The sequence below is a fragment of the Balaenoptera musculus genome, chromosome 6 (genome assembly GCF_009873245.2).
Source record: "Balaenoptera musculus isolate JJ_BM4_2016_0621 chromosome 6, mBalMus1.pri.v3, whole genome shotgun sequence".
NCBI classification, from domain to species: domain Eukaryota; kingdom Metazoa; phylum Chordata; class Mammalia; order Artiodactyla; family Balaenopteridae; genus Balaenoptera; species Balaenoptera musculus.
The window spans coordinates 63,385,385-63,405,646 of NC_045790.1; the positions used below are offsets into that span (position 1 = coordinate 63,385,385).

The window sequence follows — 20,262 nt, forward strand, 5'->3', positions numbered from 1 at the left end:
ACTGCAAATCAGAGGTGATCACCTGGACATGAGATTCAGAGAGTATTGTTTATTTACTTGTTTATTTAGACAAGCATTTTGAGGAGACGACTGAGAAGACTTATCATCTATCACCTGACTTTTTAGAAATATTGACTCGGGATGCCTAGATTCTTCTCCTCTTTTTCTCACTCGACACTTCAGCATAGCAGGTAGAGGCACAGAATCCTAAGTGTCTACCTGTCTCAATGTGATAGACACAATGGTCACGCCGTTTCATCAGCTTTTGTCACCTCATCTTGGAGACCCGGAAGTGACTCAGAGGATGCCTTCCTTTCAAACGGTAAGGACACACCTTCCCTTCCACTGAATGTTCTGTCCTTCGGTCTTCCCCCGGGTCTCTAACTTCGTAATGTTAAAAAAAGGCTTCAGAACTTTTGGCTGAATTGTGATCAAACTCAAAATCACAAAGCTTTTGCAGGCAAACAAAATCAACTGCCTCTCCACCTGAGCTGCAAATCCCAAATGTCACTTTGTCAAAGGGGTGTGTGTGTCGTAGCAGGCACCTTGAGTGCTGCTTTTTCCTATAATGGCCGTTTTAGGAAATTCTTAAGGAAGACATATGAGGTATGATTCTAAGGGAACAAGGCAGATATTTTTCCCATGAATACACACGAACATTTATGCCCAAATAACTGCCCTCTTTCAGAGCAATCCATTTCTAAATCAAAAGACAGAGAGTGGTTACGAAGACAGTTTATCAGCCCTGTAAGAAAATCAGTTTTGCTGTTTCCAGCTGGGACTGCTTCCCCTCCCTCAGAGAGAGGTCATTTATGCTGGCTGTCGTGAAGCTTTGAGAGGCAGAGACCCTGGGCTCCTGGGCCAGGCTGATGCTGGAAGCCTCGGGGAGGCTTTCTGTGCCTCAGAAAGCAGATGGACCACGTTTATTTGTGGGCTGCCCACCTGCTGTACGTGGGTAAAATTGGCTGAGCATCATTAATAAGTGTCAAGTCACTAGGAGTCAAAGCAGCTTATTCCAGTACACATCTGAAAGTATCAATACTTTTAAGAAGGACAAAATTAAGTTCTAGAATCCACATTTCCCTGAGCTGATTCTCTCTGGACTAAGTGCAACTTCTGAGCTCTAAGTCAGCATTTCCCAATATGTGCTCCATGAAACATGAGCTTAATGGATTATTAATAGTGTTCCCTGAAAAGGGGGCTTCACTGGTCAAATGAGTTTGGGGAATGCTGGGTTAGACAAAGTTCAGCAGGCTACTTTACACAGAACTTCCCAGAGCCTCTAACCACGCTGGGAATTCTCCAAGAAGCTCCAGGACTAGAGTTTGAGGACCACACTCTGGGGAAGCATCACCCTGGACATCAACTGAGGTTCTGACTCCCCCACGCTGCTAGTACACAAGATAGACGGCGAACCCTGTCGCTGAGCCCTAAGTATCCAAACAGAATAGATGAAGAAAGGCTCTTCACCTACAACTAAGATTCTCTAAGTGTATCCACTTGGTCACACCCTGTATTTCATGGCAATTTCTCTGTAATCTAATTAAATGCAAAGGGGCTTGAGCCTGAGATCCCGTCACAGCCTCCCTCCCCCACTTAAAGAAATGCCGAATGTCTGGTGCCGATGTTGCTAAAACTAAATTTTGACTATAAGAGCTTCTTAGCCGGTCCTGAAGGGACAGTCAACACTAACAACATAATCACGACATTAAGGGCTGTTAATAGCCATGGAGGGAATTTAGATTTCCTGGGATGGAGTATGTAGGGCTGGGTACCACATGCCACCTTTCTCTTCAGCCATATTTCTGTAAATGTAAATTTCACTTACCACTCAGATTCACTTACCGCTCAGGACAGAGAACCAGGAGTTATCCTTAAAAAGTTCTCCTCCATCTCTCACATCTGGTCTGCCCTAAGTCCTGTCAATCATACCTCTCTCTGAGTACTTGTTCTCTCGCCTTCATCCCCATCGCCATGTCCAATGCTATGCCCCTCCTTCCCTTGCACCTGAGGACCCAGTCATACTGAGAGACGTGTGGTCTCTAGAAGGGGTCCTGCTTTTCCATACCTCCTCCCTGGCTGCCTACACACATGGGTCTCAGCACCTTGGCTGCCTCCGCCCACCCCCCCCCCATCTGCTTGGGGGATTTCTACTCCTCCCACAAGCCACCGACTGTCTTTGCGTTCCTCCTTCCTACCCTCCCACTTGGCATGTACACTTGATTCATACCGTAGATGTGCGTTATTCCTTCATATAGCTCTTTCCAACTATGCTTTAAGGCATTCCATTTTACTCATTCCCCCCCCACCCCGCCCCCCATTCTCAATACTTACACAGAGACTGACACATAGAAAATGCTCAGTGCTTTTGAACACATGGAGGGATTTTTTTAAAAGAATGTTTAAAAATTAATCATAAGGCAAGCTCTGAACAACATGTCTTAAACTCGGGTTTCTGGGGAGAAGAGGCATATGTGACAGTATGGGACCAGACAGACTCTGCAGAGTCCTGAGGAAGCAAACATCAAGCCCCTTCTATGCCTCTGGAAGTTGAAGCTTAAATGTGTCTTCCGTAAAAGGATTTATCTGGATCCTAACTACATATGGTCATATCGTCCCCTCAGAAAGCCGAGGCTTGACATTGGGGGCTCTTAATACCCTTTAAAGTTATTAATCCACTTTTCATGGTCACATGATTATTTTGATGGAAGAGGGGATATGGGGTGAAGGAGCTTATGCCTGTCCTTGTTCACTGCGCTGGGCGTTTAGCCTATATCATGCCTTTTAGACCATAAAGCCTCCTTTCTACATGGTTGAGTTGGAAAGATTTACCCTGTTAGTTCATTATTTCAAGCCCCAAAAAGTCAAGTGTTTCTTGTTTCAGTTCCGAAATTCGAATCCAGACTGAGTTCTTTCTCGTAATGGCAAAAACAGAACACCATTCTTGATGCCTCTTAGTACACAGTATGGCTTGTGTGTCTGGCTTCCAGGATTGCTCACTGTTTACAATAAGAAATACCCAAAACTGACAACCTTGCCCACCTGTTTCACCTCCGCACAGATACGGGCGGGTACAAATCACCCCCACGTTTAATCTCCCTATATAAAAGGGAAGGCCACAACTGGTGATGGTATTTATTCTGAAATAGAGGACACAGCTTCAATTCTTTTGCCTCCTGGCCCTAGACTGGATCCTATACTAGTGGGGAAAGAAATGCCATAAAGGATGTCATTGAGTCAATTGACAAAAGTAGGATATGGATGGCAAAGTACTGTATCGATATTTTTTTTTAAAGTACAGGCTGACCAAAAGGGGGAAAGAAATGTTATTTTCAGTATACTAATAACAACTCCTAACCCTGGCAAATCACGCACATCCCTCTTTCCTTCTCAACTAACATCATCTCAGTCTCGCAAAACCTCTAGGAAAAAAACACTTCTGCTTTCCACTCGACAGACGCAGAGGCACACAAAGGTTAAACAAGCTGCCCGAGGATGCTTAAGACCGTACACGACAGGTAAGCCCAGAAGCCACGCCTTGAACCCCACCTGGTGCGCAGACCCTCTGCACACGTGACTGACTCCACAACGTCAGACAGGGTAGGCACGCGCATGGGGCACCCCAGGTGCTTCTCAGTAAGCTTCACAACCAAGACAGCATGGAGTTAAGAGGCCCGTGGGACGTAAGACAGAAGCTGCGCTGAAAGTGGCGGGAGGAAGCAACAGAAACCCATGGCCGAGTGATGCTGGGGGGACCGTCCCGCTCAGTGGTGGCTCCTGATGCCTCTGTAAGGAGAGCAGTTACAGGACGGACGTGCCCAAATTAAAACACTGCACAAAAACTTCAAAAGCCATGACAGGTGTTTGAGAATATCTGTGCCTCCATCTCCCACTCCAAGGAGGGGTGGTCAGGAGGCCACTGGAGAAATTTGCTTCCAAAGGCCGAGTCTTTAGGAATCAGTCTGTTTGGTGGACCAAGGGATACCTGTATTTAGAGACCCGGGAATACAAGACAGATCCTGACCTGTTTCCTTCTATTTCCAACTGAGAATTACTGGGCACCTTCTCCACGTTACACCTGTGGTAGAGTAGAAAGAACACTAGAGTCAGAAGACCTGGGTCCTCGTCCCAACCCGGCTCCTTCCTCTTAGGTTGGTGACCTCGGGTAATTCATTTCACGCTCCAAGCCTCAGTCTCCTCACCTACCTGCCTTGCCAACCTCGGGGGACTGTTGGGAAGATTACTGGGGACGTTTCCTGCTTCTCCCGAATGCGTAAATGCCTGTTACTCTGTCTCATTTCCCTCCACACGTTTCCATCCGTCGTTCTAGAAGCAGTGGAGGACAGGCAGCGTTTGCATGGCGGGGGCAGGGGGTGACCTTAGGAATGTAGCTTCAGCCTATCCGAGTCTAGCTGCTCACTTGTAAAGTGGGGATACTACTCACCTCAGGAAATGGCTGTGAACCCTCAACAGGATACTGTGCTTTGTTACAGCAGCCAGCACACACAGGGTGCACCGAACCACAGCCTAACCTGGTTTCTGAACACCATCTAGGTAGTCAGCTCTCCTTCCCAGACCTCCATTCTTTTCCAACAGATCACCAAGTTAATGATCTTCAACTGGAAATGACAACCACCACGTGAGGTCTCTGGCCCTTCTCCAGGCCTCTAGGGAAGCCTCTTCTTATTAAGGATTTTGCAACTGCGCCGCTGGCGTTCCTCTGTGTGGCGGCAGAGACGCGGCTGAGAGGTGTGTCGCGCCCTGGGAGATCCCTCCGTCCCCTCCGGATCTTACTCCAGGCCAAGACGGTGCCATCGGCATACACAGCCCACGTCTGGCCACTTACACATCCCTCCTCAGAGACCTTACCCACCGTGCCCTGGGAGAGCGGGAGACACCACAGGAGGCGCAAAGCATAAACCCAGGAGTGGCGAGGCGAAAAGTACAGGCGATGTTGGAAAAGCAGAGAATCGGGTGGAATGTCTGACATACAAGGGAGAGTTGCACGTTGGAAGATGAAGTTGGGAAGGTCCTGGGGCCAGGTTGTGGAAGACTATCTTTCCCACGGTAAGAAGTCTGGTCGCTATCGGGTAGGCAATGAGAAGTTACTGGAAGTTCTTAAGTAACCACTGACAAGAGGGGGATCCATGAATCGGAGGCAGGAGGAGAAGCAGGCAGCATGCAGCCGCCCAGGCACGGCCAGCGACGATGGTAGGGACCTGGTGCAGACAGTGGGTGAGCACACGGAAGGGGTGGGGGGCCTGGGAGAAATGCTGAGGAAACTGTATGCAAGGGCGTGTTAGGGATAAGGCACAGGATTGGGACCACTTTTCTCCCAACACACTGGGGACCCTGAGTTGATGACGGTGTTAACCAAGGGGATACCGAAGCTGAAACAGACCGTGGTGTCTCAGAATGTGTGACAGTGAAGAGCATCCTGTAGACGTGTTACAGGACATACTGCAAATACTTGGGAGAGAGAGGTGGGCGTGGTTCTATGATCTGACGCTAACGGAGATTACACCTCATCGGGGAAGGAAGGCTCTGATCAAAGGAAATTCCAACAGAATGCTTTCGAATGATTCTGGTAAGGCGTTATGTGGGGACAGACCTACACGGCTCAGCAATCTGACCGAAAAAAAGTACAAACACAACAAAAAAGCATGTTAAATGATGGTACGGATTTGGCTTTCAAAATGTATGTTACTACAAATCAGTTTTAAAAAGACAGTGTGAACACTGGTGTGATTAGTCCATCTTGGATGGAAGACTCAGGATGATGACAACTGAGGGAAAGCCTTCGACATCATAAATACCTAAATAGGCTTCAGGTAAAGCACTTTGGGGAGATAATATTGGAATAAGAAAAGGCAACTTTTTAAAGTAAGAGCCCATCCCTTCTGGAATATGGGTTGACTATATGTGGGCCTTTAAGACAGTAGCTCAGTCTTACTCAAAACGAGGGAAATACTACCAGTGACTTTCCATCTGTATATAGGAATTTGTGTACAGGAATCAAACAAGTCCACTTAGTCCTTAGGTTTGCAGTATTCCCAAGTCCTTAGAAAGGACTATAATGTAATGGGGTAAAATGCCGGCTCTCTTTTCCCAGGTAAATGCAGTGATAATGATATATATATATCATATATATAAAAATATATATATAAATATATATATGATATATATAAAAATATATATATCATATATATAAATATATATATGATATATATATTTTCCCCCCCAAAAGAGACCATAACCTCAAGATAATGTTATTATATTCTTATATAAGGGGCTCACGTGACCCCGCCTTCCCTGAATCCCCCAGGCCACCTGCCTGTTCAGTACTATCTGGGCTATCTCCTCTACCGCATGGCGAGCTAGCGGAGATAAGTACCGTGAGTTTTTTTTTACCCTCTGGCCCTCAGGGCTGGAAAGAAGTGGGGAATAATGCAATTAATATTTCCAGGATCAACGAATGATTTTCTACAATGTGGGGAGAGCTAAGATTCAGAAGAAGCTGAGGCCTTCCACCATTCCTAGGGAAGTCATCAGTGTTTCTTAAAATGAGGGGCAAGAAGAAGACAGTCTAGCCTCCGGGAAGAGAGCAGAGCCTGAAGGGCATCAGGTATCAGGGAGGGAGGAGCCGTCTGGCCACCCCTGGCTGCCCCACCGTGTGCCAGGGTCAGGCAGGTCTCTCCCGCCTCCATCCTCAGAAGTCCAGACCCGCCTCCATCCGCACCTGAAGTCCAGACCCTCTGCAGACAGCGGGGCCCATGCTCAAAGTACACTCCTGCTAGTCTTCACACAACTGTCAGAGGGGCAGGAGGCGGCGATGACCTCCTCATATTCTGTTTCCAGACTCTTCCGGAACATGAACGACGCTCAGATTTGAAAAGCGAGGCATACTAAATGCTGAACAAAAGCTACTGATAGGAGAGTCGATAGAGCATATCAAGAAGAACTTCAAACGAGTTCAAGTGTCCAGTTGCAAACTAATTACATCCTGAAAGTGTGTAGATTGCTTTTGCTAATGATGTTTAAGAAATCACAGAGAATAGAAATGGAATCGGAAGACTAAATGTCCCACTTTCAAAAGGAGAAGGGAAACTCGAGACGGCTGTGCTTGATGTGGACCTTTGGTCAAAATTTAGAGGAAATTATTCAGATGCCACAGGGCTACAGAGAGAAGATAAATAACATCATTAAGTACCGGTAGGGGGTCCCTTAGAAAAAGCCATGGCAAGCTAACCTCATTTCATTCTTTCGGCAGGGTTTCTAGGTTGATGGATTGGAGAGGCCACAAACACGGTATATCTTGGTTTTAGCATTTTTTGATAACCTTGAGAAAGGATAGATGAATGTGGGTGACATGATAGCATGGTCATGTGAGTTCACAGACGGTTCACCAACTTTAAAGATTACTGATTAATAAATTCACGTCAACCTTAAGTGATTTTCAGGGGCATGTTATAGAAGACCTGTCCTTTGCCCTTTAGAAGTTCCTTCGCAATAGCTTATAGCAAATCTTCGGATGACAACAACTTAGGAAAACAAGTAAACGTGGTTTTGTTTTGTTTTTTAAAAAAAGGCATAAAATAATCAGTGTTACATCAATAGACTAGAATGGTGGTACAAAAATCAGTAAGATGAAACTACATAAGAATAAGTCGATACAGGATAAAAAAAAATCAGAGGTTTAGCTGAAGGCTAACCTTGGCAGCATTCACGTGAGAAAAGAACTGTGTGTATGTTTTGCGGGAGAGGGAGTTTTTCAAGAAGTCATGTTTTCAACGTGAGTTAACTCTGAGTCAAGGTTGGTGAAAAATGTTAACACGCTCCTGAGTTATGTTAACAGAATTTTGGTGTCCAGAATAAGGAGGTTCACCATCCTGCAATTAGCCGCCATCGGAATACCTCTGGAGTTCTGGGTGCTATGTTTTCAATGGGACACTAAGAAAGTAAAATGTGTCTAAGGGTGGGGCAGGGTGGGGCGGGGTTGGGGGCGGGGACCGGGATGGCTGGAAGTCCAGGCATCACTCAGATAGCAAAGTGAGGTGTTACAACCCCAAGGAGAATGTCCTGAGGCAGATACGTTTATGAATATTTTAAAGGACATTTCTCGGAATGAGAACAGATTGACTCTTGTCGTGTTTAGAGCTGTCCTTTGGTGTCGCGAACGGCTTCCCGACACAGTGAGCTAACGCTGGGCATGTCCGCACAAGGTTAGATGATGGTCTGCTAGAGGCGATGCAGGAGGACACACCTGGGAAACTGGACCAGGGAGAGCTAAAACCACTTCTAACACTAAGAATACCCCCTAGGACTCTCCCTCCTTATCCAAGTAACTATAAGCCATGTCTCTAGACTTGGAATAGCTCCACCAGACTCAGACCCTGCTTTTTCACCATCACCATCTCTTCACAGGGGCAATTTTAAAGGATACAGATGCAAATTAGGATGAATCCCTTTTCCAAGAAAAAAAAGATCTTAGGTTAAATATTATATAAAGGGAGAATATAATTTTAAAAGCCTTCTACATAAGCATGCTTAACAAAGCCTTCCAATAATACTTCATATCAAGTTTTCTATTTGGAGAAATAAAATGGTGGGAATGGTAACAACAGATCAATGCTACATCTAGTAGAGATTACCACAGAAAAATTTTACATTTGTGAATCACACAGAATTATTGGCTCTCGGTGGGGGCGAAGAGGGGGTCACATTTTTTTAAAAGCATCCCCCTAAAAAAAATTAGGACTGGCACTGAAAACGAAGGCAATAAATAGACACAAATTATCCTAGTTCTTTTTAAACAATAAAAATACATCTGTCCCAGAATCATGCAAGAACTTTGAAAAAAAAAAAAAAAACTGTCTCATAAGAGCTAATTAATTCTTATGTATCAGTTAAATATAGATGGCAGTTCTTATTTAATACACTGCTAATGTACACGACTGTCAGAGCTGTAACATTTGACTGAGGTGATGGGAAGGAGGTTAGTCCAGGTGGTACTTCTTTCACAGGTAGGTTGAGTTACTATATTAGTCACTGACTTTACTGGTGCAAAAATCTCAACACATGGAGAAGTACATTTCTCAGCAGCATTTTCTAAAACCAACCAAAAATATGATGTATCTAATTAAGGCCCTCCTAATTTGAGTACCACCTACTTGAGCACCAAATTTGGTAAGAGACATAAAAAACATAAACTGAGTAAGTGCTTTTTTTCTAGAGGATCACTAACACGAAATATACATGGAACATGTAGCAGTGGAGAATTTAGAACATACTTCCCAGAAGTACCTAAACGTGGGCAGTAACAGAATGGGCCTCACCAGGGTACTTTAAGGAAAAGTAAAACAAATAAATAAAACCAGAGAAAGGGGGAAAACAAACAAACGATTCAGTGCTCGCAGGTTGAAATATTTAAATAGCCTCTCCCTATAGTACAAGCAAAGACATGCTCAGTCATCATTCCCAGTGAAGCTGTGTTTTCTGGTTTTGGAAATAACAACATGAAAACCGTATGAGCAAGGACATTTTCTTTATAGTGCTCAGAGCTCCATTCGCCTACCTGATTTGCTATAAATTGTCTGAAAGGCTGATTATTAATAATTAAACTGTTCAAAGAGCTCTATGAACTCATCAAACCTTCCTAACGCCTCTAGAGGCAGGTACAGTAATCATCCCATTTTGTGGACTCGGAAACTGAGGATCAGGGAGGTTAAGTAAATTGCCCAGCTGCCCCACACGTAGTAAATGGTAGAGACAGGATTCAAATGCAGGTAGTTAAACCAAGACAAGAGCTGATACTACTGTGCTATGCTTAGCTGAGGTTAAAGAGACCTAACTTCAGACTACTCTGTATTTGGGGGTGGCTTCTGGAAAAGTCATCAGCCCATAGCCCTGTGCACCAGGAAATCACAAACCTAAAAGGCTGTGGAGCCAGCAGGTGATATAAAGGAGTGAAGTGGGCCAGGTGCGGAAAACACGATGATAAATGGCAACTGACACTCCATGTTGGAGGGACAATGGTGACCGATGGGGATGGTGGCCGCCTAAAGCAGACAGTCTGCAATGGGTTGGGGTGTGGGTTCCATTCCTACTGTTACCTTAGGGAAGGCTAGGTAGAGTGCTGCCAGATTTTTAGGTTTTTCAAAAAAAGGGGGCAGGGGGGAAACCCTGACGTTGTTATAAGAACTCTCTCCAGCTTTGTGTTTGCTTAAAAAAAAAAAAAAAAAGGAAAAAAAAAGAAAGAGAAACATGAAATAAAACCATGTGTTGGCAGTACGTGGTCCACTGGCTGGTGACTTCTTTTACACCATTAAAGGAGGAGAGAGCCACCACCTGGCATAAAAGGCCTCGCTTCCAAACCTCCAAGGACTTTCTTGGCTCTTCTCAATGTTACAGCAGCCCTAGGCTCACTCAGCAGGTAATGAACACAATGCCTGTTAGATATCAAGGCACACCTGGTCAAAGCCACAGACATTTTCACTCTCCCGGGACAAAGGCAAGAAGTTAGAGGTATGTGCAGAGTGATACTCTCTGCTTATTTTTCTCTACACCAGGGGGCTGATAAAATAAGGTGTAACTGTCCAACCTGGCTTCCTGGAAACTACTCCTGCTTCCAGCCAATCCACCAGTACAGCTGGGGAGGAACAGAAACGTGACAGAGAGAATTACTGACTCTGGGTTTACAAGGAAGTTTGCGTGTTCATCTGGGCAAAGAATGATCTCGTGGCCAAATTTTCCTTCCTAGATTACTGTCATTCCCCTGTGTCAATGAACAGCTCATCCAAACCTAATGTAATGGGGCTGCCCTTTGTGGCCACTTTAGAATTCTCAAAGGGAATGACTTAAAAAAAAAAAAAAAAAAAAAAGGAAAATAATAGTGAAAATAGTAAGCAGGGAACCTGAGAGAGCTGGTAGGTAGAGAGAAGCAAGAAATTCTGACCCTTCCACATGCATCTGCTCCTATGTCCCTTTCACCATTTTTGAAGTCTTTATATTTTCTCTAAGGAGCTATCAGTAAAACCCCATGGTTGAAAGTTTCTTGCTTTTTATACTACTTAATCTTCATGGTGAGGTTTTCTTCCTCGTATGAAGACATGCAACTAAAATTACCATGAAGAACTAAAAGCACAACTTAAGTTATTTGTAGTAAACAATTCCAGTTATATAGAGCAACACCAGTTAATGTCAAGAATTTTTGGTAACGAAAAATTGATTCACGCCACTACGTAACTTAGAGGAAAAAAAATTTCAATTTTTCAACTGAAATGAGATGTCATCTTCCTATTAAAACTGCATCACGTGATTACTGAGTAGAAATCAAATCAACTAACCAAAATGTAGCCTAACTAGTTTATCGACTATATAGGGCTGCCTGACACCCTAGAACATCTTTACTTCGGTTTTCAAATAATTGTTTATTGTTTAAAAATGGCCTGGGGATAGTGTCCAGTACAGATTTCTCAAAGTTCACATTCAAAAGTTCCATGAAAAAGAGGGAATTTGCTGAAAAACCATCCTGTCTAGGTAGGGTTATGAGAAAGAGGGAGATGGCTTGAACAAGTGCTCAAGGAAAGAAGGAACGGTATTTTTGATGGAAGCATCAGTTTGGCTTAAAACAAAGTCCTAGCATGAATATTTACCTTAAATATGTGATAGGACTCTTTTTCTCCTCTAACACCTCAATCCAAAGGTATAATTTCACTCTCCATCCAATCCTTCCACATCAGTGGTGGTATTTTGGAAATCCTTAAGAACCCTTCTCCAGCTTAGGTTTTTTTTTTTTTTTTCTTTAATTTTGTCATCTAAACTCCTATTTCCAAATACCTTAAATAACACCTGGTAAAATATCACACAAAATATCAAGAGCAGCCTCTCTGAATAGAGTACAAGTTTACTAATACCTCTGGAGCAAAAACCATCAAACAGGAGGTAGAAAGGGCCTGGAACCCAGCATACACCTTAATAAATCTTGCTCTGAGGCAGCGTTACCTGTGGTCTTGATGAAGATGATGGAGGTGAAGGAATGAAACGCTCACCTGTCTTTGTAGTTTATCACAGTATCAATGATAGCGTTCATCTGCTTTGTCAGTTTAGGGGGATTTGGTGACAGTTTCTCAGCTGGAGGGCGACCTCTCCTCTTCTTGGCCTTTTCCACATCTTCTTTTGCAGGATCTTTATCCACATTTCTTCGTCTTTTTCGCTTCTTAAGCCGTACTTCCTCTTCCATTTCTTCCAAATTGCCGTCTTCAATAGCCTGTTAATAGGGAATGAAGGAGAAAAATTCAAGACAAGAGAATACCGAAAAGAAAACAATTTACATAAGTAGAATAAAATGAAACTAACAACAACAAAAAAAAAGTAAAAGTTAACAGTAATCAGTGAAGTAAGAAGAAAAAATAGAAGACCACCATATTGGATAAATGCATCTTTAACCCAAGTCTATTTCATGAGCAAAATATGTGAAGGCCCGAAACACTAACAGCAAAGAATTTGACAAATATGAAAAGATCTATACATTTAAGTGTTTGAAAATAACTAAAACCAAATGACATTTCAGCTCAATATAAGAAAAAGACCTTTATTGTCTCATTACTGTAGAAGGTAAAAGGTAAACCAAAAAAAGGGGTGAGTGAAGAAAAAATTTCCCTAAGACTACATCCTTACAATCATATAAAGCTTTGATCTTCTCTTCTTTGAGGTTTAACATCAATTTATTCGTGATTCACAACATAAAATCAAAATTCCATCCAGATTTTCTTCTAACGTAGCAATTAGTAAACAAGGAAACGGGAAGTACAAAGCCACATTCCTGGGTAAACGCACTTAAATCATCCAGATCAAGAACACACACACAAACAAAAAACACTTTTTTCCAATTACCTGCAAACGCTTGCTTTAAACCAGAGCCAGCAGCACTAATGCAGAGAGATAATAAAATAGCTATAAAAACAACCAGGTATAAAAAGAAACCTGTTCATAAATGGCTAAAAGATCCATGTGACAGACCCAGAAGTTTAAACTTTTTTTTCCCCCTAGTAAATCTCAAAACTTAAGAAGAATAAAGGGAAAAAAAAAACAAAAACAAGAACTGCAAAGAAAAAAACAACAATAGATAAGAGAAAATTTGACCATGGAAAAGAAGATTTTTAAAAAGACCTTGAAATTACATTTCGAGATTGGTTTCTTACACAAAATAACTGATGTTATTTGTTCCTCCTGCCCCTCAATATTGCCTCCAGTATGTCTCGTGGCTGAAAACAGCTCTAATCATCAGGCAATTACCTTCATTTCTCCACAGCACCAAACATGGCTAATATTTATGATCATGTGAGTATAACAATCAATATAAAGAGTGATTTCAGCTCAGACATAATTTCTTTCACTTATGTACAATGCCTTCTGAAAAGAAAGGTTTTGTGAAGAAAACCTGGTGCAGAACACAAAACAACCTGGCATGTTAAAAATGCCAGTGGGATTAAAAAAAAAAAAAAAAAAAGGTTTTCTATGCATCTTCCAACGTGCAACCCCAGAGAAGCAACATGCACACAGACAGAATCCTAAAGGGACAGTCTGAGCCTAGGCCTTAATAATCAAAAGACAATTTCCATCACGATCCTACAGTGTTCAGATGATAACCACTATGAAGGAGGCAGGGTCTGATGGGTTATGAGGAAAAAGAAAAAAGAAAAAAGAAAAAAAAAGCTCCACGTTATTTCATTAATATTCATTTGCCTAAAAGCAGGACACCCACTATACAGCTAAACACACTGCAGCTAAAGCGAAGATCAAGAAAAGGAAATTGTCCCGCAAATCTTGGAGGCTGAACATGCTAATAATAAATACAGCATGCAAGGCTGTCAACAGTTAATGGTACTGCTCTCCTCAAGCACCCAGTTACACACAGAAATACGGAGAACACCGGCTTTTGATGTGTTACACACCTACACATGCCTGGGATGTAGTTCTACTGAATCTTCAAGACGGCAACGAAAAAGGATATTTACCTTACCACTATCAGCAGGCCGGCTATCGGAAATCACAGTTAGTGGGGATAAAATTAACAAGCCAGCAAAGCAGCGAGCTGCTAGTCTCTTCATCAGCTGATCAGGAAAAAAAAGAGAGCTGGGGAAAGGCTATGTTTTCATATACAAGTAATTTTATTTTACTGAAAATTTAATACTGAAAGGATTGTGGATACTCAAATCTGCTGTTTCATTCTACCCACTACAAGGCCCGAAGCCTTCCTCCTTCAGCCTGTTTTAATATTGACAACTACTTATCATATTTTTTTCCCCCTTATTATTCCAGGCAGCAGAATTAGAGATTTTAGCTCAGGTGGTTTCTGATTCTTGCTTGCATTTGAACAATTAAGCCAATAAGAAAACAAATTAATATTCAAATTTATTTTTAAAAAATTAAAACCAGGTATGCTTTTATATTTTTTATTTTTGTATTTTAAAGCTCATTTTAGTGCCTTGAAAAAAATAGGCTGCATGATTTTGGAGCAGTCTAAGATGATTTTTTTTTTTTTGGATAAAAGACTTTTTCATTAAATGCATGTAAGTAAAAGCAATGTGCATGTTCTCAAATATTTTAATACAGTATGTTATTCTCTTTAAAGAAAATCCCGAACAACTGTGACACTTCACTTTCAGTTTCATGCTGTAAAATTTTTCATTGTTTTTCTTTTCTGTGGGATAAATGATGAGGGGGAAGTTGTGAAAAGAATATTTCTACTTTACCTCCTCCCCCCTTAATTTTGCAAAAAAGGAACAAAGCATAAGCTTGTGATATTTGGACTTTTCAATCTCTAAATCTGGGAGTACCTAAGAAGCGAAAACAAATTAAACTGCAAAAAGAACCAGTGAAACGATTTTTATTACAATTGCTAATACGTGCAGATTCTTAGTAAATTTAGGTTTTGGAATCATAAGGAAACACACAAAGTACTGACCATTATTCCCCTTAAATTAAGGTTTTATGCAGGAATGCAGAGAACTACAAAACATCTTCCCTCCTCCCCAAAGACCCCAAACACATCCATATGCAGTGCTTTATGTTCAGGGATTTCTAAGGGTCTTTTTCTAATGGAAATCAATTCACTAAATATTTCCCCGTGCTTTTCGCACTTCGAGTGGAGTAAGATTACTCCTGCCTGTAAGTAAAATTATGCATGGAAAATTTTAAACTATTCTCCTCTTTAAAAAATTATTTATTCAACTGGCTTCACTGACACCACTCAGGGCTAGGGGCGAGTGACACACACACAAAACTTGCTACACAATGCTCAAGTACTACCCCACAAAGAATTCCCTTCCAAACCTTTTACCAGCACAATATTGAAATAAATCACAGAAGCAAACCCCCAGTTTCCGACTGGTGACGTGTTGCGCAAGAGTGCGAGCCCTAATTCAACATACAGACGGCTCCCATGCTGAACTGCCTCTAGATTTAATGAAGTGAATAGGAAGGAAGTCGGGGGAAAAAAAGTGTACAAATAAGAAATTAACACTTTCCTTCCCTACCCAAACGGTGAGACACAACTACAGCGAAGTTTGGTGAGGCACTTCTTCCCTTAAAGGCACATGGCACCCATTTGGCTCCCGATGCCACTAAGGAAAAAACCCTTCTGGTGATAAAAATCCCCAGCCAAGTTAAAATAGTTAAGCATATTTCAGCCTGCGTTTTTTCCTGAATGAAGCTGGGAATTACTCCTTCCTCCACTGGATGGCAACCTTCTCCACTCCCCACCCCCCCCTTCTCTTTCAATTTTTTTTTTTTTTTTTTAAAGAATACATGATCATGACACAGGATGTGCAAGGATGAGATACAGAGTGGCTCTTTCCCCAATGAGTTAAGAAAGCAGTGTGTGTGCGTGTGTGTGTGTGTGTGTGTATAGGTTCTGATAACAAAATGCAGGAGACGGTCGTGCAGGATTAGCTGTTTTAAAGGAAACACTTTGCAGCTCACAGAGCACACAGCAGACCCCGGAATCAGCTACACGTGGGTCCAGCCGTGCCCCTCTGTCATCCTGACACACACTACATCTTTTAGTGAAAGATGAACAGTCTAGAAAGTGTGCATTATCTTTGCTCTTCTCAACCTGTGGTATAGTGGGGTGCTTTTATATGTAACTCCACAATACCAGGCAGCAGCAGAACGGATCCATGACTATGAATAGGTAAACAGGGACAAGCAAACAAAAGCCACAAGCCAACTCCGGGCGCATTGTTTCACTGGGGTTGTCTTTTCCACTAAGCATCTCCAAATTCACCAAGCAGTGTGGCACAGCCCTTACAGTGGAACAGACCATCTTAAGAAAAAATGAAAGGAGCAATTCGAGAGCAATTCTAGACAATGCATGGGGCATCTCTTGGATATGAAATGTGAAATTTAGTATTCCAAATTTAAATATCTGCCCCCCGACAAGGTCTCTCTTTCTCTCTCTCCCCTCCCCCCCCCGGGGGGGTCCTCCTCCCTTAGGACTCTAATTGGATTCCAGAAGACTAGGATGCTGCTGGGGGTGAGGGTGAGGGTTACAGAACTGAGGGCTAAGCAGTAAAGACAGGATTGTTGCTAATTACATGTCAATTCCAGCACTTCCTGCCCACCACTAAACTTGATTTCAGTATTCTGGGAGACTAAACCTCCCTCAAGCCCTGCTAAGACCTGGAAGCAAATAATACAGGTGATGAACCTCCAAACAATCAGAGCAATAGCGGCAGCAACAACAACCAATAAGTGGAATTTTTAAGAAAAATTTAAGATTTCTTGTATGAGAAACTTTCTTATAATAGGAATATTTAACAACAACAAAAAATTGAACGCGGAGCTCTTGATCAAAACGCCACATCATTTTAGTCACTCGGTTTAATAAAGACTGTAGCACTTTCGGATGCAGAATTTCAGACCCACGGCTGAAACTGGACAATTGTTAAGTTTTTGATTATCATGTGCAAATAAAGGGAAGCCTCATGAAAATGGAGTCAGGAGGCCACAAGGGGGCGCCCTCACAAAGCCCCACTCCACGGTCAATTACAGGAAGAATTGTCAATTACAGAGCCCAAGAGAAGAATCATCAACAGGACAGAATCAATCACCAGTTACAGGACCCAACCAGAACAGATGTATGGCTGGACCCTTGAACAACATATGGGTTTGAACTGCACGGGTCCACTTACACAATGATTGTTTTCAATAGTAAATATTGTACTACAGCACTACATGATTTGCAGCTGGTTGAATCCCAAGTTGGGTGTAGAGGACCTGCAGGTGCAGAGGGCCGACTATAAATTATACACAGATTTTTGACTGCTGGTAAGGTCAGCGCTCCTAACCCCGGCGTTGCTCAAGGGTCAACTGTACATTGCATCTCCTATAAGAAATCTACTAACCCAGCAACTCAGCCAGTGAGAAAACATTATCACTCTGAACTTTCCCTTTTCTCCATTGGAATTTTATTCAAAACAACCCCTCCCAACTTCCTCCTTTTTCTCCATAAAATAATGTTCCTCTCCTTTGTTTGTTGGACTTGCCTATGGTTTTTGTTACAGCATGCTTGTCTTGAATAACAATTCTCTGCTATTCCCGAACAAGCTCATTTTTGCTGGTAAAATAATTGTTTTATTTTTGAGGTCAACAATTACCACCCCTCAAAGCAATCTGTTAAACAAGTACGCATAAAATCAAATTTCCAGAGGTGAAATAAGCAGGACACAGAAAGACAAATATTGTACGATTCCACTTATATGGGAAAGGAGAACAGTGGTCCCCAGGGAACAAGTGAACAGGGGTACAGGGAGTGACTGATTTATGAGTACAGAACTTCAGTTTGAGATGATGAAAAAGTTCTGGAGTGGAGAATGGTGATGGGTGCACAACAATGTGCTTAAATATAAACTTAGAACAGTTAAAATAGTAAATTTTACGTTATGTGTTTTTTACCCCAATAAAAAAGTCCCCGAAAAAGAAACCAAATTCAATGTCAAGGAAAAATCCCCAACAACTGCAGGTTCATACGCATTCCTAACACCTCAACACACAATGCTAGTGAAGTCTTGCTAGCTTTCCTTCCAAACTCAAACCTTACAGTATTTCAACAAGAAGCACGTTTGGTCTTGTCCTGGCCAATGACTAGAAGCCTTTTCAAATATCCTCAATTATTCTTCACTCATTCAATGTTGTTAAGGAAATATCCATGATGTAAGGAAATACCTGTACACAGACTTTATACTGTTGTTAACAAATGCCTCAAATACTCAAGAAATGAAACTGCTTAATCTGAAGGCTAAGGATTTTAGCATAGTTTAAAAAAAATTATTTTTTTCCTCTGGGGTGCAATTAACTGATGGTAATTTAAAAGACCCTCATTTCTTATTTCACTCATTTGTCAGGCAACTCGGATACCAGCTCCCCCTGAGCTGGGGACTGAAATGTACAATGCTGGCCATTAAGGGAGAGCAGATGGAGCCTCAGTTTAACTGAATTTCTGGTACTGAGAGCTTTTCAGTTTCTTGTTTGACAACTTTAGATCACTTTTGCAAAAATGACCCAAGGCTCTTTCTTTCCTCACTAATGGCATAAGGAAGCCACATAAGGACACCTGGAGGAGGAGGGGAAAACGGGAACCACACTTTATACAGTTGAGACAAGGTAAATTAGCACATATTTCAGGTAAAAGAAATTTGAGGTTGGGAAGAGGAAAAAGTATAGGGACTGTAAAAACTATTTCAGCCACAAGACCAACTATGGACCTTTTGGGCAGTATTAAGCATAATACTCTATCCAGAGAATGACTTAGATTTAGTGGAGGGTGGCCCCCCCAAACCTTTGGTCCTGTAGACCCTACCACATTACAAACCTAATGTATTAACACCTTTGTTCTTACGAGTTAGGCACGTGCTATGCTCCAGCACCCTTGGTGGAATCAACCACAGAACCCAAGAGAGAACTTGGGAGCCTGCAAGAGGTTTAGAGCAACAACAGAGAATTAAAAGAAATACACTTCTGGGGCTTCCCCGGTGGCGCAGTGGTTGAGAATCTGCCTGCTAATGCAGGTGACACGGGTTCGAGCCCTGGTCTGGGAAGATCCCACATGCTGGGGAGCAACTGGGCCCGTGAGCCACAACTACTGAGCCTGCGCGTCTGGAGCCTGTGCCCCACAATGGGAGGGGCCGCGATAGTGAGAGGCCTGCGCACCGCGATGAAGAGTGGCCCCCGCACCACGATGAAGAGTGGCCCCCGCTTGCCGCAACTAGAGAAAGCCCTCGCACCAAACGAAGACCCAACACAGCTAAAAATAAATAAATAAATAAAGTAGCTATATTTAAAAAAAAAAAAAAAGAAAGAAAGAAATACACTTCTGCTTTCTTACCCTGAGACCATACATCCAGTCACTATCAACTCCTAAGAGCCAGAACTCCACCTGCTTGTTTCTAGATCAGGGTTTCTCTGGGGGGTCTGGGCCACCTGTGTACTTTGAGGTTCTCAGGATACTAAAAAAATGAAGACATGCCAAAAGAAGGTAACAGATTGCGGTATAATGTCCATGCTTACAAACAATAACTTAACGCTTCTGAGACAGATAGGTAAAACACAATGATTAGGAGTATAACCTCATTTGGAGATGATGACAAATGGCAAAGTGCAAGCCCTGGAGCCAAATAAACAGTGCTCTTCTGGGCTTCCCCGTGACAGGCCGTCCAGGAGGAATGGAGCCCTCACCCAGGCTTACAGGCCACCAGCACAAGACCAATTCTCTCATCTGTAAACCCACCACGGTTAAAGCATCAAATTCAAATGAGACAGGGGTTGAGAGTAGGGTGCGTGTTCTGCTGGAGGCAGATGTAAAGAAGGCCTCCAAGAGCCAGGTTACAAGGGAGGAGGCCACGTAAGTAAAGCAACACAAGAAATCAAGAGCACAGTAGTTTGAGGCCATTTCGTAGAGGAAGGAAAGCACATCAATTTCAATACATCTTTAGATACGTGGCATCATGAATCCTTCTACTACTACCACCATCACCACTGACAGCAAGAGTAGCAGCTAACACACTGTTCACCACGTTGCCAGGCACTCCGTGCTCTATACACATTTGGTCATTTAATCCTCACAACAACCCTATGAGATCCTGTTATCCTCCTCATTTTACAGATGAGGAAACTGAGGCACAGAGAGACAAAGCGTACAGGATTAAGAGATACAAACTACTCTGTATAAAATAGGTAAGCAAACAAGGATACACTACATAC

General features: G+C 42.6%; 1 protein-coding gene across 7 annotated transcripts in view; it reads right to left on the reverse strand.

The window, feature by feature from the left end:
• The window catches only part of SMARCA2 (SWI/SNF related, matrix associated, actin dependent regulator of chromatin, subfamily a, member 2), a 175,327-nt gene that overhangs the window by 21,226 nt on the left and 133,839 nt on the right, over nucleotides 1-20,262 (reverse strand). For 5 of the 7 annotated variants that reach the window (XM_036855204.1, XM_036855206.1, XM_036855208.1 and 2 more), the window contains exons 28-30: nucleotides 12,051-12,268; nucleotides 4,207-4,326; nucleotides 4,025-4,078 (exon numbers count right to left, since the gene is read on the reverse strand). In XM_036855204.1, coding sequence (XP_036711099.1) covers nucleotides 4,025-4,078; nucleotides 4,207-4,326; nucleotides 12,051-12,268 — 392 coding nt within the window. The remainder of the gene's footprint in view (nucleotides 1-4,024; nucleotides 4,079-4,206; nucleotides 4,327-12,050; nucleotides 12,269-20,262) is intronic. The other 2 variants (XM_036855210.1, XM_036855211.1) reach the window with 2 other exon arrangements.